At 37.6% G+C, this 18,210-nt stretch overlaps 1 protein-coding gene and 1 long non-coding RNA gene across 4 annotated transcripts in view; one reads left to right on the top strand and one right to left on the bottom strand.

Annotated features, from left to right (window-relative positions):
* Positions 1–576: 576 nt before the first annotated feature.
* STX2 (syntaxin 2) lies at positions 577–18,028 on the top strand. 2 transcript variants are annotated; one of them, XM_062631598.1, is made up of 11 exons: positions 577–798; positions 7,115–7,186; positions 7,371–7,470; positions 8,936–9,010; positions 9,918–9,991; positions 10,183–10,291; positions 11,361–11,434; positions 11,542–11,679; positions 13,084–13,194; positions 14,472–14,532; positions 15,971–18,028. In XM_062631598.1, the coding sequence occupies exons 1-11, from the start codon at positions 763–765 to the stop codon at positions 16,069–16,071; spliced, it is 951 nt and encodes a 316-aa protein (XP_062487582.1). In that variant the 5' UTR covers positions 577–762; the 3' UTR covers positions 16,072–18,028. The 2 variants fall into 2 exon arrangements, with proteins under 2 accessions (XP_062487582.1, XP_062487581.1); XM_062631597.1 differs by lacking the exon at positions 14,472–14,532 and having other exon boundaries at positions 580–798.
* The window catches only part of LOC134170286 (uncharacterized), a 29,575-nt gene continuing 12,772 nt past the window's right edge, over positions 1,408–18,210 (bottom strand). The window contains exons 3-4 of one of the 2 annotated variants that reach the window (XR_009967206.1): positions 10,346–10,453; positions 1,408–1,680 (exon numbers count right to left, since the gene is read on the bottom strand). This is a non-coding gene — a long non-coding RNA (uncharacterized LOC134170286). Of the gene's footprint in view, positions 1,681–1,715; positions 1,853–10,345; positions 10,454–18,210 lie in introns of those variants that run through there. The other variant, XR_009967207.1, reaches the window with a different exon arrangement.

Raw genomic sequence — 18,210 nt, forward strand, 5'->3', positions numbered from 1 at the left:
AAATGTGTCAGCATGTTTTAATTGAAGAATTAAAGTCAGCAGGTTATCTTCTGCTCTGTGGAATGGAAGCATGCAGCCTTGTTTTCATTTCCAGTCATTGTATTTATCGCTCCTAGCTGTTCTGTGGTTGAACAGCAGGCCGCAGGCTGTAACTTCATATTCTTAGATGGAAAGGGGTGCCTGTGGTGAACAGAAGCATCAGCAAAGGGAGGATGCAGCCTGTGTGCTTTTCACACTAAACATAAATTACACCCAGCCCGATTGCAGCTGACCCACATCATGGGCCAGAGAAGAGCTAAATAAAACTAAACTCCAAAATGACATCACAACTCTTTACAACTCATCCTCTCATGACGCCCCAGACCAGCCGCCATACCCCTACTCCCTCACAGCTCCCGCCGCTACACCGGGGCAGCCGCCAGTTACCTCAGGCAGCGCCCGCGCCCAAGCCACCCGCTCTCTGACGTCAGTAGCGTGAGGCGGGCTCCCGAGGGGACGGTTGCCACCCCCGCCCGCCCCTTTCCCCGCATGCGCGGCCTGTGGTTGCGGCGGCGTGGGGCGGGGCTGGGGGCGTGGCCGCTGCGCAGCGCGCCGCGGAAGGAGGGTGGGGCGGTAACGCAGCCCGGCCCGTCAGCAGCGGCCGGCCCCGAGACCGAGAGAGGGGAGGTGGCCCCGGGGGCAGCGGGCCGGGCGCGGGCGGCCCTCGGCGGGGAGCAGTAGCAGGAGGACGGTACCGCGGGGAGCCGCTGAGCTGCTGCGGGGATGAAGGACCGGCTGGCTGACCTGGCAGACGCGAGGGTTCGGCTTAGGGGCAGCGGGGCGCCCTCCGGGGCAGGGCGGCGGCGGGTGGGAGCGTACAAAGCGGCGGAGCGCGGGGGAGTTGGGGCCGCTATCGCGGCTGAGGTAACGGACATCGGCGGGAAGGCCGGTGTTCCGTGACGGGATCCGCGCAGGCAGCGCCGCGGCCCTGGGGCGGGGAGGCGGCCGCACCGCCCTTCCCCGCTCCCTTCTCAGGCAGGGGCGGCTTCCCCCGGGAGCCGGGGAGGGTCTGGGGGCCTGGCAGTAAGAGGTCAGGCTTCTCCGGTTTATTAGAACACCTTCCCCCGCTGCCTCCTGACCTCTAGCGCGTCCAAGCCGTTACAGTTCTGAATGGCAGATGCGCCGGGTAATAGCGTTGTTTTCGAGCTGCCTGCGGTGTCGTGGGGTAGATTTATCCGCTTGGGAACTGTTTAACCGGTAACGCGTCAATAAAGCTATCCGCAGATTTTATTTCCTGCGTGTTTACAAAATGGTAGCTGGCTATGTTTATACACTCTTTTCCTTTCCCTTATTTGTGCTTTGAAAACGGTATCCTAAAAAAGAAGGGAGAGTTGGCGGGAGGTACCGTCCTGTCAACAGCAGGATATGGCTTGGGTAAAGTAAAAGGATATTTGGTTTGTTTTGGTTTTTCTTCCTGGAAAGAAATGGAAGTGGAGATCACCGAGAACTTCTGTGATAGTTCTGGGATTCCACATATATGTGGAAGTTGGCCTGTGTCGACATGCAGGCATGTTTAGCACTCGTTCATCTTAAAATTAAGTTCATATCTTCTGGATCACAAAATACATTTTGGAAGCTCTGTTTCTAAGAGATGGAATTATCAGTGTCTTCATCTTCCTTCCTAAAAGGATGAATTGGCATCTGAAAAGATTTTGCCTTGTCAGATTACAGTATCTTTTATCAGGAAAGATGTTTTGGAGGCATGCCAAAGAATTGTGTAATTTGTTTCAGATTTAATTCTTCCCTTTTCCTTTTTCTAAACATGTCCAGGTTGTAGGAATACGTGCCAAATGTTGGTGATGGTGCCTGCTTCCTGGAAAGAGGAAGCAGCAAGCAGTGATCTGAATTGAATTTTTCATGTATAGCCCTAAACAAGTAGACTTCATTCTGACTGAGGGGAAGCAGCAGTGGTCTGTTGAATGGGTTTTATTAATGTAAAAACAAAAATCTGCACACAAAAAAAAGGAAACAACAGAAAATAAACCTCATTTTAGATATTGTTAACAGTTTTTAAAGCAACTATGAATAGAGGCTTTTAAGCCAGATTTAGTATGTGATATCTGAAAATGTGGTACTGCAGCAAGCTGCTTCAACTGAAATGTCACTGCAGGAAGCTGCTGCTTATAAGTGTTCAGTATTGCTGCCTGTAGAATTAACAAATAGCTTAGAGACTTAAAAGTTTTCTTCTAACTGGAAGAAAATATTTAAACATCAACTGAAGTTACTGAAGATCCAGTCTAAATTTTATCACGCAAAAGTGTGCAGTTGACATGAAGTTTTGAAACGTTGCATCCCTGAGGGAGGTGCCTTTTGTAAAACTTGGTTTCCTCAGGGAACTCATGGAAGTAGCAACTTCCACCTTTCATCTATATGAGAAATAATGAGATCATGGTTTGTGATGTTCCTTCAGTAGTATAAGCGCTTTGAGCTGTGATCCTTGACCACACTTAGATAAGATTGCTTTGAAAAGGAATAAATAAACTGAGTGAGGAGCTAATGTATTAACATTTATTTGCCTATTTTCTAAACTGTTTCAGTTTGATTAGTGTAGTTTCATTGTATTTTATTTGGTTGAATCATTAAGTAGAGCATATAAGTCATGTTTTTTGAACAGGCCTGGGCCTGCAAGGTCTTCAGGAATAGCTGTGCCTTACCTCTTTTCCTTTAATATAAGAATTTCATAGTGTTTTACTTTGGTTGGATCTTACCAAAATAAGTTCCATCCACCCTATTTCCCCCAAAGACCCTTTGAGGTACAGAAGTAGTTGAGGAGATGCTGGCCAGTCAACACTGACCCATTTTAACAGTATTCCCTTTAGCAGAAATGTTCATTGAAGTTAACATGCTCTTTTTGTGAGCTCCTGGATTTTATGTGACAGCAAGCAAACTTTTGTCATTAAAAGCTGTAACTTTTTTCCTAAATTGCCCTGTATCTTTTATAAAGAGAGAGAAATGTTACTTATCAGTGTTTGTAATCCATTAACATAAAATGATCATAACTTTTTGATACTTTTGTTAATACACTGTTTTTGAGCAGTTAAGCAGGGCTAAAGTAGTTGCTGGAGAACAGATAATGTTGCATCCTCTTATTTTCTTGCTAGAAAAATTCTTGTACAGTACATGCTTTTTCAGAAGAGAGCAACCATAATCGTATTTGTAGGGGATTATTTTCATGTACTTTCTAAATGATTCTAAGCAGGCCAAAATGAACTTCTTTCAGCTGTCAGAATTGTCCTTGACTGCAATTAACTGGACAATTGATCAAATCCCAGACTGGTATTAGTTATTTTGAGCACAAATTGGTGTAAGATTAAAAGAAGAATAAAAGATTCTCTCTGATCCCATATGCTGTTTTCAGCAGTGGTGGATGGTATGCATTTATGGAATAGGAAAAAACAAACCCAAGGCAAGTACACAGCACTGATTATAAAACATTCTCCCAGCCTTCAGTGGTTTGCTGTTCACGGATACAAATCCATCTTGAAATGGCTTGAAAAGAGCCGGGGGGTCTATGTTCAGACAGTCAGCTCAGCACATTTAGCTAGTGTCTGATATTAAAAACAGATGTCCTTTTAAAGGCCTGTTAATAAAACTCATTCAAACTTTTTTGTTATACTTGCTAAATCATTTAAGAAAGCAGTAAGATGTAAAAAGTCTCTGCTTAGGAGCGATGATTTGGGTTTCAAGTTAGGGGAGCATTGTTCATATGGCTTTAAAATTACTACCTTGTTTCTGAAATGGATGCAGAGCTGTCTATTGAAATCTATTTTTCTTGCTTGATTGGTTAATCATTTTAAATACATGCTTTTACATTTCCTTACTCTTCAGTGTTACTGAGGATATCTCTGATAAAACCTTTCAAAATGTATGGTTATAGCTTTTGTTGTTGTTAAAGACCCGTAACTTGAACAGAACTGCATTTTTTTGTAAGCTATCTCTTGGGCGTTCACTTAGTGCCCCCAGAACTGTTTAGGAACAAGTGAAGAACCACAAAGTCCTAAAGTTTAAAATTGGTAGAATTGGGTGGAATGGAAAAAAAAAAATGCAAAAGGAACTATTTCAGAAGGAGGAAAACATTACAGAGTTTCCCTCCTCAGGAGTTAATTTCTTACATTAGTCTTTGTTCAGACATGGAATTTTCTGAAGATGAGCTGTATGTTTTCCGTGTCATAACAGGCTAATTTCTTATAGATGGTTACCATATGATGCTGTTCTGGTTGTTGATAATGCTACTAAATGCATGTTAAAAATTGACCTGCTGGAGCTGCCTGTTTGATCATCTTGGCTGTCTGTAAGCCCTTCTTGGCTGCTGTGATAGAAAAGAATTTCTGGAAACACTGATGCTGTAAGGAGAAACTGTAACACTCTGTAACCCGCTCCTTGGGGTTGAGTCCTTGGAGTGATGCTGGTCAGTTACTGTCCTCGGAGCCTGCCAGAGGAATACACATGATCTGGACTGGGAAATAACTAACCTTGGATGGGATTTAAAGAGCAAGTAATAGTTGTGGGTTTAGGTCAAAAGCTGTTTCAGTTTCAAAGGTTGATAATTAATGTGGTAAGGAATCTCAAGCTAGACTGACTTTTGCAATTCTATAAGGTATGGGAAATGTCAGAAGTTTCATAGCCACCAGGATAGCTTCTACTTGGAGCTGAGAAATGATATTGTCTGAATATCTGGATTCTGTGATACAAACCAGTTTCTAAGGAACTTGATACATTTTACAAGTCTATGAATGTTTATAGGGTTGTATGTCCCAGACTTTGAGTCCCAAGGTCAAGGTATGAGCTGCAAACAGGCTTCATTAGTTTGCTCTTGACATTGACGTGTAACTTTTATCAGCTTTTTCTGATACTGGTTATGCTGGGGAGGCAAGGTCTAGGAGAAACAATGTGTTTCTGTTGAACTTGATGATAAAAGTGAGTTCTTGGTTACATTGTGTGGTCGTCAGAAGAGGTGCATCACTAAAGTTCAAGAGAGTTAGCAGATAAGCTGTATTTTAGGGAAGTGGTGATTTAAGAATGTAGAGGTCAGAGGTTGACAAGTCACCAAGTATCTCAGGTGCTGATGTTCAAACTAGGATGTCCATAAATCCTTCAACAAATTGTAGACAGAGAATCTGTCAATGGTGTCATTGCAACCAAATGCAAAAGTGAAATGAATATGGACCTGCCTATAGGGTGGGGAATCCTGATTGCTCCCTTCCAGCCTGGCATCTACAAACAGGGCTTCTCAGCAAGATTTTTGTATCTTTCATTTCTTTACGATTCACTCAGGTGTTTAATGTTTTACCAAGATCATCTGACCAGGCTGAAAGCTGACATCTGTGTCTTTTAGCTAATGCTATTTTCATTTTTTTTTTTAGTTCAATTAACTAAATACAGTATGTGGTTATAAACAAGTACAAAAATTATTCTTTACTCAGTATATGTAAGCAGAAGTTGTTCTTTTACTTAAGTAATGAAATTAAAGGTCTTTAATGTGTTGCTCATTCTTAACTTTCAACTGGTAGCTTTGTAGTCTCTGGCATGGGTAAAAGTTGGGTGACTGTCTCACTTGTGTGTGTTAAGCAAGACTGTTGATTGATTACAGTCCCTGAGGACAGGTTCTTTAATACTGAGTTCTAGCAGTCATGTCCTCAAAATGAGTAACTGCAAAAAGTCTTCAATGACACACGGTGCTATGAGTGATGGGAGGGTGGGCCGGGAAAGTAGCAACACCTAAATTTCTGTATTTCAGCTGGGGCTTTATGGGTTTCTGTGAGTATAAAAAACAGATGATTTCTGACAAAGATTGTCATAGGGCTTTACGCACTCCCTGAATTTGCAGGAAAACAACTGTCACAAAGTCTGAGTAATAACTCCTTGAAGATTTGGGGCACTCCTAGATCTTCATTAAATATAACCTCCTTGATTAGATAAAAGCAGTGCTTGACATGGGATTAAATTGCAGAATTGTCTTGCAAATAATATACATCTCACCTAGTTTAATAAAACCAGAAACAAAGGGCCTACGGGTAAATAGGATCAGGGTTTAGGAACAGAAAGCAGGTGTTAGAAGACCAAAGGCAGAGTGACTTGTAAGAAGAAAAGTGTCTAGGATGTGAAAATCCCTTGATGGTACCTGTCTTGTATTTTATTTTCCTAACAGATAACCCTTTGACTATCTGCTAGAATAATATTTTGTTCTAATTTTGGTTCAATGCTGTTCAAACAGCCTGTGCTTTTTACAGAGGGAACTAAAGAACATGGAGGCTGGAGCTCTTTGCCTTTCTAGGATGCATGTTTTCTCTTTTCCTTTGATAAAACTTTAATATCTGTTCCTGTGAGGATCCATGTATTCTGCAGGGCTGGCTCAAGGATTAGGCCAGTGTGAGGGAGGCAGTGTTTTGGGCTGGATGCCCTGGCAAGCTGTGACAGCCTGTCAGCTTGAGCTGCTGCTGCCTTGGCTGCTGTTCCAGGGTTTATCAATTATGTAATGTGTGTATAGTTTAGTGTGTGTAATTATGTCTAAAGTGGTGTGGAATGGCAGCCTTGAGACATCCGAGGGCAAAACTAGTAAGCAGATGTTGGTAGCTTTTAGTTCTAGCTTGCAACAGATGTTGAGCTTTCACCATCACAAGGCAGTCATCAGCATCTCTCTTAGCATTTCTTTGAGAAGGATTGATTCACTGTCTTAGTAAACTGAATGTTAATTTCAGTTCATGTGGGACTCTCTGTGGAAGTATCTTTATGCTGTGAGAGAACACTTACATGCCAAATATTATTTGAATAGTTTTTATGACAGGTACTGAAACTGTGACATCACTCACAGACTGGTTCTGTCCTGAAGCTGTTTACAGAGGAGTACATGTAAATGCCTGAGCATTCACTACTTCATGGTAGTTGGGTGGTTTCTTTCTTTGACCTCTCTGCTTGTTTGTTTTTTGAACTGTGGCCCTCAGAAGGAAACTTGCTTTTGTGACTTGGCAGACTGTTGGCAGAAATGTGTCTGCAGTAGCAGTGGTGAAGAGGGTGTCATTGTGTTGAACAGGAGCCTGAGTTTTATTTCATAGATTTGTTTTGTTGTCTTTTACAGTATAAAGGAAACGAAGATGGGGAGACAGTTATTGTTGAAAAAGACCATTTTATGGATGACTTTTTCCAACAGGTAAAGTTATAGTTTTCACCATGCATTAAAGACTTAGTTATTTCTCTGTGCCTTTTAACTTCTGTAATTAGGCTTAACAAATTCATCTACACCCCATCCCCAATATGCTTTGTAATGGTGTTCTAAATCAAATGTTGGCCTGAATTATTGTACTGTTCTCATTGCCATATTTCTCTTCCTCTAGGTTGAGGAACTTAGAAATAATATAGCAAAAATAGCACAAAATGTGGAAGAAGTGAAGAAGCAGCACAGCATTATCCTGTCAGCACCAAATCCTGAAGGAAGTGCGTATCACTTTTTTTGGATTTCAGATATGTGTGGCTGGATGTTCTGAAATAATTTGCATGTTTTTAGCTATTTATGGGAATAGAACTTGAGGTGTTCAGAATGCAAAACGTAACACAGTTCATTAAATGTTTCCATTTTTTATCTTGGATTAATGTTTTCATTTGCTTATTTTTTACTCCGTAAGTCTCATTTGAATAAATACATTTTCAGCGTATTTGTTGCATGATCCACACGTTTGCTAGAGCAAAATTCCAGTTTAATATGGTATCATGAAATGGGTTGTGTCTTCAGAAACACAGAAGCTATTTGCATTTCTTTTAATTGGTGACAGTGTTGAAGTGTCAGCTGACACTCATACAGTACAGCCATCATCTTCTCTTTGTTCTTAAATAGGGGCAAGATCCTGCCTAACAGTAACACTATAACCAGCTGCTTTAGCAGTAGTAGGCAGTTCAATGACAGAGCCCTATTTTTAGAAGTGCTGGAAGTGCAGATGTGCTTTCTGAACAGAGAACTCAAAAGTTTAGGGAACTTACCCAGTAACCTCATGTGTTGTCAACCCTTGTTAATTCAAGGAATGCCTGTGTTTACGGGAGAAGCTTAAAGAAAAGGGAAGATGGGGAGATATTTTTGTGAAATGTTGCAGCTCTTTCTTGTTGATGAAAACTGAACTTTCTATGTTAGTTTTTCTCTCCTTCCTATTTTCTTTGTCTACAGATGGGCATACGCTTGTATTCTTAAATGACTTTGCAGGCTGCTTTTTGTCTTGACAATCGTACACAGTCATCTCATACATACATCTTGGGTTCATTTGAGTGTTTTAACATCTGTGGTCTCAGCTCATGTATCAGCTTGTGTTTGTGCTAAAAACTGTGCTCAATCATGCATATGAATTGTGTAGGAACATGACCTTGCCTGTAAGTAATATAGGCTCTTGTGAATCTAGTGCCTTCAGTAAACCCAGTAGCAGAGATGTAGTGAAATTCTTTGTGAATTCTTTGTGTAGTATTCTTAATAATAGGGAGTGCATGGTCCAGATGTGTTAATAAAGGCAAAAGCTATGAGTCCATGTTAAACAACCAAAGTAGAAGTGCGGAAAAATCTGTATCTTCATTTGATAGGCTTCAGTGAACTTTCATTTTGATGAGCGAACGAATGTTACCCCGAAAGTGTTACGTTAAGAAAAAATGTGGAATATTTCATTACCTGGTTTAGTTCATGACTTGGTAATAACATTTCCCAACTGTAAGAGCTTCTCATAAGAAGCAGGAACCTAATAGTATGCTGCTACAAAAATGGTAAAGTGTTTAGGAGTATAATAAACAAGTCCTCTGCATGGTTATACTGGATGCAGTTATGACATTGCAAGGTAGAGTTCTAGATAGTTGCTGGCTTACCATTATCAACAGTTCTGAAGAAAAAAAAAAACAAACATGTTTTTAATTTTCTTTTTTCTTTCAGGAACAAAAGAAGAACTTGAAGAATTAAATGAGGAAATAAAGAAGATTGCTAATAAAGTCCGAGCCAGGTTAAAGGGTAAATTGTGAGGAGAAATAGAACTGCCGTCATGTGTAATGATTCAGGATGTAGCAGTGTTACAGACTTAGCTCATTGCAGCTGAACTCCTAAACTTTAAAAGTTGCATTGTGTGTGCATAAACTGGATTGGATGGCTCTTTAAACTAGAGAGCCTCCCCCTCCCTGCCAACTAATGTACAACCCATGCCAGGAACCCTATCGTCCTCTACTTTATTCCTCCTTGGCAACCTTCACCACTAACAAATACCAGGTCTCAGCACAGCCCATTCTGTGGAACAGGACAAAGAGCTTGCTTGCTTTCAGGAATAGCCTAGAAAATTAAAGTGCAAAGTAATTTCTCTGTGTAGATGTGAATTCTGCAGCTTAACTGCTGGGTTTTGGTCATGGTGTCTTGGAAGATTTACCACAAGAAGAGTCTCCATAGCATACATGCCTACACAGGGAATTGCTTTAGAGCACTTAGTGTGTTTTAAATTCAACCTAGCTAATTTTGCTTTGGCTTTCCCCTGTGGCTATGTCTTCATTGTTTAGCATAGGTTTTGAAATATATTGAGTGTTTTAATGTTGCTGTATTACAATTACTTCCATAAACACTAGGGTATGGTGTTTATTGTTTAAACTGTAAGAGCAGCCAGTATTGTTAGAACTTTTGAGATTTTTCTGTAGTAATAGACAGTAGCGTGACTCTGTAAAAGTATTGAAGTGGTTACTGTGTTACAAGATCTGTACCAATTATGAAAATTATTTTGTATTATCTATATATCACTGCCACACCCCAAATGTTAAACATGTCTGTGGGGATCTTATACATGAAGAAAATATTAGTTAGCACTATTTACAAAGTAACTGAGCTATTAAATAATTATACTGACCATTGACTAATAACATTCTTGTATTGTTCTTAGCTATTGAGCAGACTTTTGATCAGGGTGAAAATGCTAATCGGACATCAGTGGACCTCAGGATAAGAAAAACACAGGTATGATCACTTAAGTTTAAATAAAAGGATTCTAGTAAATTGGAGAATGAGTTTTCACCACTGTGAAATTATTTCAGAGGTTCATGTTCTGTTTTGTTGGAATGTAACTTTCAGTTGCTGTGCAGTATTGTGCTGTATTACAAAAAAAAATAATTGGTTTTGTTCCACATTTTTATATCCTTATAAAATAGCACTCTGTATTGGCTCACAAGTTTGTGGAGGTCATGATGGAATACAACGAGACACAAACTCTCTTTCGAGAACGCAGCAAAGGTCGGATACAGAGGCAATTGGAGATAAGTGAGTGACCTGAATACACTTTTTAAAAAAGTTAATTGTGTTGTTAATACCTACCTTGTTTCTTGCTACTTAAAGATGGTACAAAGCATTATAGATCTTGCATGTCTTTTTTGCAGGATGTGAAAGGAAAAACTATCACGTGGCATAAACTCTTTAGTGTTGCTATTCAGAGCAGCTGTAAAGAAAATAAGGTTAAACTCAATTCATTTTTTTTTGGTTGAAAACTATTCAAGTAACTATCTTTTCCTTTTGTTTCATTTATTTCTGATGCTACAACTTTTAATGAAACATTGAGAAAAGCTGTGTTCTGAAAATAGTATTAGTAAAAGCCATTCTAAAATTAACGTGTTAAACAGAACATCTCTTTTTATCCTGTGACATTTTTGTCAATAAGAACATTTGTTAAATTCAGCTGACTAAAATCAGTGCTGCTGTTAATTTACATTAATCATTTGTTGACTGACTCGCATCTGAGTTATTTCATCATTGATTACTATGAGGAGTATTCAGAAAGGTAATTGACTGTACTCTGAACTACAGCATCTACCTCAGAAGGTGTCTAAAATATCCATAACATATTGTACCTAAGATTAGCCTTTATTATCTCCTGTAAAAGCAAGTACATATATTGCTGAAATAGGAAATGCAAACAGAAAGTTGGCAAATCACAAGATAACTTTGCTTTTCCTGTGATTCTCAAGTTTGTCATTAGCCTCTCATGCGTATGGTTCCATTCAGCTTTTCAGTTAAGTTTATTGGGCAAGTTAAGTTCTTCTTTACCTATATGTTTAAGGAGAGAGATCCTAATACTTTAGGACATGGTTATGTGTTGCTATAACTCAGTTAGAGCCTTGAGCTTTTCCTCAGCATTGTCTTCTGACTATTACTTGATATTTTCTGGTTTGGGTTGGTTTGCGGTGTTTTTTCCATATGCAAAATGGCACTTGGTAATGGCTGAAAACAATGCTTAATAGAATAATTTTCTTTGAATTATCATCCTTCTGGTATGGCAAAATCTTATGTTCAATAATGAGTGATGTTATGTAAAGTATTGGTGTTTCTATCCTAGCTGGAAAGACCACCACTGATGAGGAACTGGAAGAAATGTTAGAGAGCGGTAATCCTTCAATTTTCACTTCAGATGTACGTATTTCTAGTCCAGTTTATGCCTCTCTTCTATTTTGCTGCTTCTCATATTTAGAAGTATGTCAGCACATATTTATGTCCATATCTTTTTTGTTCTTCCAAAGATTATATCAGACTCTCAGATCACTAGGCAAGCTCTGAACGAAATTGAGTCGCGTCACAAGGATATTATGAAACTGGAATCCAGCATACGGGAACTACATGAAATGTTTATGGACATGGCAATGTTTGTTGAGACTCAGGTAAATGAACCAATTCAAACACGTTTATCTAAGAGGGTTTTTTTATTTTTTTTCTTCCCCTCAGTATTCCTCTTTGAAATATGCAGGAACAATTGCTTATATTCAGATAGTACAGACTTAGGGTGGTTTTTGACTATGATTAGAATATATGAAAGTTGATCACTAAAGGTTTTTTAGACAAACACAGTCTGGATGTACTTGTGGTCTACCTACGAATAACTAAGCGTAGCCTTTATTTTCAGTTGGTATACTTAATATTTTCTTCAGCATGCTTATATTGCAATAAGCTCGAACATTTTATCCCTGGTTAAGAAAGAACAACTTTCTGGTGGAATGTTTGCTGGTATCTTGGGAGTTTAGGATTCTTATAGGTGTGGTAAAGGACTGTTGTTGTAGAATAAAATGTGCATTAGCAAGAATGTGTGCAACTTGCACATAATACAAAGGTATGATTACTGTTCTAAGGTGAATATACAGAGATTGAAAAGTCATTCAAGTATGTTTATAAGCTTTATCTTATCTACATAAATTTGTTCATGTCTTTACGTACCAATTATCTAACAAAAATATTTTAACTTCTGTTTTTAAAATTCTTTGACTTATGCAGCAAAGTGGAAAGAGTCGTGTTCAGGGGAGATGCTTTCCCGAAAAGGACTATTTTATTTGTCTTTTTTTAATTGGGTTTTGTTCTCCCAGTCCTGCATTGCTTTACTGCTAACTATCTAGCCAAGGCAAAAAAAAAAAGGTAGCAGTTTTCTTTTGAATTAGAAATGAACAAAAGTTACTTGTGCATCATTTTTTAATGCTTTGCTGTTTACTGCTGCTGACTATTTCTTCTGATGGACAGAAACACAGGTAATGGAGTTACTGTAATTTTTCACAAATCCTCCATTTCATTACCAAACTTCATTCATCATACTTAATTTGAATTTCTTGTGTATTGACACGGTGAGCCCTCAATTCCATGGAACTTCTGAGGTTGCTATTATATGTGTGTGTGTTCTTAGATAACTGTTGAACCTTGTGTCAAAAGGAGTCAGTATCTTTTCCCACTTGCAGGCACCTCAGAGATTTCTCATCTCTTTAGTGTGTCAGCTTTAGTTTTGGCTGTTAAAACATACCTCACATTCAGTGGTATGTTTTCAGGTGTTCAGTATTTGTTTGTGCTAAAGGGAGAAATATGCCTGCCCTGCCCATGAATGTTCCTTGTTTAGTTAGAACTTTGCGCCCTTGCTTCTCATTCCCTTTTCCATTTACACATCAAAGCAGAAAAAATGTCAGCTGCCAATATGTACATTATTTACTGTTTAATCACTTATGTTCTATAGCCTTCCTTCTCTTCAGTTCATTAAGCAAGGATCCATGTATTCTAATAAGTTTTTTTTTTCAAAATTTCATTTTAAGGGTGAAATGATCAACAACATAGAAAAGAACGTGATGAATGCATCAGATTATGTGGAACATGCAAAAGAAGAAACAAAAAAGGCAGTTAAATATCAAAGTAAAGCACGAAGGGTATGCTATCTTTCTGTAATTATGCTAGTCAGTATATTAGCACAGTATGAAGTGACCTTCAATTTTAGTTGTGTTGTTGTATTCAGTCCTTTAAGGTAGAATTAATACACATTTAATTTAAAATTACAAAATGTTGTTATAAATTAGTATGTGACAGGAAGATTTACCAAAGGATTTTACAAGCAACCCCACAGTCCCATCAGGAAAAAAATCATAACCTTTCCAAAGTGATTTGTTACAGTTTTTAAAAATTGATATTACCAGTAGAGGACAGAAACTTGTCTTACTACAAAAACATACAAGCAATTCATACACAGATAAAGCTATGTTTTCTACTTAAAAAGCTGTCATTACAAAGTGTAAAAAACCCAAAAGAAGAATTAATGTACTATGCCAGTAGATAAATTCACAGGGGGTTCTTATCCATTACCGTGATACCTTTTAATTATTCAGACTCTAAATAAGCTAAAGGTTTTTGCTTCTTTATCACTGGTAAATTTACCTGGATTTAGAGCCGTAAAATTGCCATGTTAGCAGGAAAAACAAAATTACTTGTTTTGCTGAAGAAGGCTTTTTTAGAATTCCATCTGCAATTATTCTTTTTACAGGTAACTACCTCTGTACTCTTGTAAAAGTACTAGATAAGGGAGATCTTCCCTCTGGAAAGAGTGTGATATTAAACCACTATACTCAGTTTTGTGGAGGAATGGAGTAGCGTTCAGGTGTTTGCCATTGGTGTGGAAACTTTTGTGTTTCAATATCTTCCTTCCCATCAGAAAGCGAAATAATATATTCTGGAATCAAACTACTGAGTAATTTATACTTTGTAACTGTATGATTGCAGAGTGAATGAATTGTTCTTTTGACTTCATAATTTCCTCTTTTGAGAAGCTGTGCAATTTTGTGAGACTTTTTATGGTGAGTTGGATTTGAGGGAATAATATATCTTTTTACAGACAGATATCTACATGTAGGTAACACACTATATTTAAAGAAAAATATTTAAGAAATATCAAAAGAGCCCACTTAATATATATGTAAATGGTGTTTTTCTCATCTTTGACAACTATAAAAGTCTTAACTACAGTAGTTTAACTGTAAACAGTGTTTATTCTTATGCATGCAAGAGTATACAGGTAAATTTATCTCAATTGGAGAACACTGCAGGCTTTAACAAAAATGAGTGTGGATCTAAAACTTGACTATTTTTAACATTAAAAATAAATGCAAATCATTGTGCTTAATCTTAAAATAATAAATGCCTTGGGTTTTGACAGAAAATGTGGATAATTGTCATTGTGTCATTGGTGTTGATTGCTGTAGTTGCTCTCATTATTGGTTTGTCTGTTGGTTTACCAACGCGGATAACCGCAGCATGTGTGACTTCCTGCCACAGTGGCAGTAAGTAACTAATCAACTAATTATGCTCTTGTTTTGGCCTGGTAACTTGTATTGTTCTACTAATCCATAATATCCATGCAGTTAGCACTGGAGAGTAGGCTTAAGATGCATTGGGGGATCTTGTTCATCTCTGGATACTGTAAAAGTGCTATGCATGTCAGTATTGAAACTGACACCTAGTGGTAAGCTGCCACATGCACAGAATGCTATCACTACATGAGACTCATAAATGCAGAAGGAAATGAGACCAAAAATGCAGTTATTGTCTTGTAGCCCTTTGAAATTTTTTTATACTGAAACTTCACATCAGCAAAAAATCTACACCAGTATATGGGATACCAGTTACACTTGGAACTTTATCAGATGGGGTGTTACATGGTTTTAGGCAGAGCTTTCATAAAAAGAAATGTCTACAACCATGAAGTTGGCTATATGCCTTGTAGAACATCCTACAATTTCTTACTTTCAAGCTATTTATTAATACCAGACTAAATGAAGCAGTGGGAAATAACATTTGTAGAAGGAAGTCTGCAAAGATTCCAGCTGGAATTTTAGGACATAAATTTGATAATTTGTTCAATCTGCAGATTCTTGCTATACTAAGCTACCAATTCTTGTCAAGATAACACGTAACCAGGCTACTTAACTCCTGAGTCCAACAGAAAGTCAACTTCTGCATGCAGGATCCTCAAAGTATGCATGAGGCACTATGAAGAGGGTATCACTCTGAACAGCTTATCAGAAACTCAATTTTCTGTACTAACACTCTTCTTAATAGCAAGGCTTTTACTTTTGTTGTTAGACTTTCTTCTCAGCTTTGGTTTATAGGCAGGTAACAGATTTACTGTATCATTGCTTAGAGTCAGAAACACCTGACCTGATGTCAGGCTTTCATGCATATACATAGAACCTATACATTTTTCCCCCCTGCAGCTCTTCTGAGGTATTACCTACACAGTGTTTTTACGTACGTTTTATTGAGTTCTGTGAATTCCATTAAGCATGCCATCTCAAGAGTTGAGCAGACTACAAATATTTATCAAGGGAGGGTGGCAGTAAGCAATGTTACTGTACTTAGACATGACCCTGGTAAGTAAATGTTCACTACTGCATCTGCTTCTGTATGTAACGGTATCTACAAAAGCTGGCTGTGAGTAATAAGAATTATACTGTGAAGTAAAACATAGAAATGTTTCACAGAGCTCCATCTTCTAACTATGGTTACATGTACGTTAGGAAAGAATAAATGCAGTAAGCATTTATCTTAATTTTTCTAGAAAGAAAATCAAAGCACTGAGATGAGGTGTCAGTTTTTTCTGTGGCTGTACATGTATGTGAACAGGGTATTTCAATCTCAACTTTTATTTTTTTGCAGAAACTGATGTTCATCATTATCTGTGTTACTGTACTGCTTCTGATACTTGGAATTATCCTAGCAACAACACTATCCTAGCAAGCACATTCCAAGAGTTATGAACCTTCAGAAACTCCAAAATACATCTTCTGTAAAACCAAACCTTTCTTAATAAGTGATGCCTTACATTGTTCCACGATGATGACCTATCACTAATGGTTAAAAATCTAAAAGTTGCTCTTAATGTTTACTTATAAATGAATATGAGAATGTATTAAGATATGGATAGATTTGCATCATAAACTCTGTAAGACTGAAACTTGGTCTTAATTGTTTTGAACTGAAGTAAATTAGAATTTTTTTTTCATATCTCAGTGTTACAAACAGTTTAAATAGGGAGTTGAGAGACTTTCGAGTTTTGACTGTTTGGAGCTTTTTTCTATTGCAAATCTGATTCTAATCATGAAATGTAGTACCTTACCAGTTCTGCTTTTGTTAGCACTCGTGTGAACATTTTTGACATGTAGCCTTGTCTGCAAGTGTAATTATTTAGTCAGCTATCTAAGCTTTATACTTGAATTTTTTTCTCCAACAAGTGCTAAAGTATTTTATCCTGAAAAGACTCCTTATCTAACTGTCTTCCTATTGCAGTCCACTTGAGAAGGAAAAAAAAACAAAAGCTTTTTTTACATTTTCCAGGCTTTCTGTTTTTTTTTCCTTCAATTTCAAACTTTAATTGCTTTAAATGTTTTGTTGCCTTTGTAATAAAATGTTAGTTGCAACATTTCTGGTAAAAGAATGCAGTAATGAAGCACATTAAATTTGAACCTTAGCAGATAATTTTACAAATAACCCTTGTTCAAATACAAATAACCCTGATGGATCAGTTAGCCTTACTATTAATGTGACAAAAGTCGTATTTTCCTCTATATAGCCAAGTCACGACTTCTTATTCAGAAGCTTGCTAATGTTGATGTGTGAGTGTAGCACATAAACTCCTTCAGAGAAGTCTGAAACATAGTAAAAACTAAGACACTGATCTGTTACAAAGTTAGTCTTAACATGTATGAAGTGTTTTAGTATATACACCCCTGTTGTACTGCTAGTTTGCAACACTTAAAGGCTTGAAAGATTTCAAATGTAACTAAATAACTGCATTTAATGTTACAGGTTATTTTTGTACTTTGTGTGTAAAATATTTGTAACTTGACTTTTTGACTTCTCATTGTTTAAGCATATCTATGTAGATATGTAGATATATTTACACTGTGAGAGAATTAGAGGGAAGTATAATGTGTGCCTTTTAAATACAGTCTAAAAATACACTTGTCAATGTTTCAAATAATTAGAATGTTAACTGCAATAACTCCTTAAACTCTTGTTTTGTTGAAGGTGTCTAAGATTGAAGTTACTCAGTCAACTGTAACTCAGTCTGTGGACTTGATTAAATTCAGCAAAGTTTACAGTGAATATTGTATGTATGACAGTTCCTGCTTTGCTGTCCAAATACACTGTGAATGTGCTAGAGCTGTTCAGATGTCAAACATATTTAAAAAGAAAAAAAATTACTATTATTGGTCTTTTTGCAAGTTGGCCATAACGAAGTCACTTGAAAAATTTTGGCTTCATTAATGAACAAATTTCTTTACCTCTAAGTCCTTACAAACATGGGTGAGTGTTCTGGAAGTTTACATGCAAAGTAGGGAAAGATTGGCTGCCTTAGTACTCAGTCTAGGTAAAATATGTTTTTTATTCTATAGTTTTCTAGATTTTTATCAGTAAATATTATTTATACATATACAGAAATAAGGGGGAAAAGAAATTGGTTCTGCTGTTTAACAGCTGATCACCTAAAATGACCCTCAAAATCCCATCATGTTGTTTTTATTTATAATGCAATAATTTGCCCATCAAGACAAGAAATTTAAATAGCCTACTCCATAGCTTTTTGTTATACAGCTGTCTCAATGAGTTTGTTTTAAAACAAAACTTGTTTTTCACATGAACTTTTTTGTTCTGTTAATATTGGAGGGGAATATATCTCTAACCTATGCACTAATAAATTTATCTAAGCAAGTATCTTGTGGCTGTTTTTATATTTATGATGTTACCGTGACCTTTGAATATTTCCAGTAAGTGTGTGAATAAGGCTGATACATTTTTGTGAAGACATATGTCAAACAACTGATACTTAGAGTGAAAGTACTGTATTTCCTGAACCTTTTTACCAAAAAAGATGTAGAGATGGTCAAAGCAGATGT

Source organism: Pezoporus occidentalis, unplaced genomic scaffold, assembly GCF_034315485.1.
Source record: "Pezoporus occidentalis ecotype Australia unplaced genomic scaffold, CSIRO_AGI_Poc_V1 ctg37, whole genome shotgun sequence".
Taxonomy (NCBI): domain Eukaryota; kingdom Metazoa; phylum Chordata; class Aves; order Psittaciformes; family Psittacidae; genus Pezoporus; species Pezoporus occidentalis.

Excerpts from the sequence above, each read along its gene's own strand:
- STX2 (XM_062631598.1), top strand. The coding sequence starts at position 763 with ATGAAGGACCGGCTGGCTGACCTGGCAGACGCGAGG. Across the intron at positions 10,292-11,360 it reads ACAGAGGCAATTGGAGATAA|CTGGAAAGACCACCACTGAT; the intron begins GTGAGTGACCTG and ends TTTCTATCCTAG. Across the intron at positions 11,435-11,541 it reads CTTCAATTTTCACTTCAGAT|ATTATATCAGACTCTCAGAT; the intron begins GTACGTATTTCT and ends GTTCTTCCAAAG.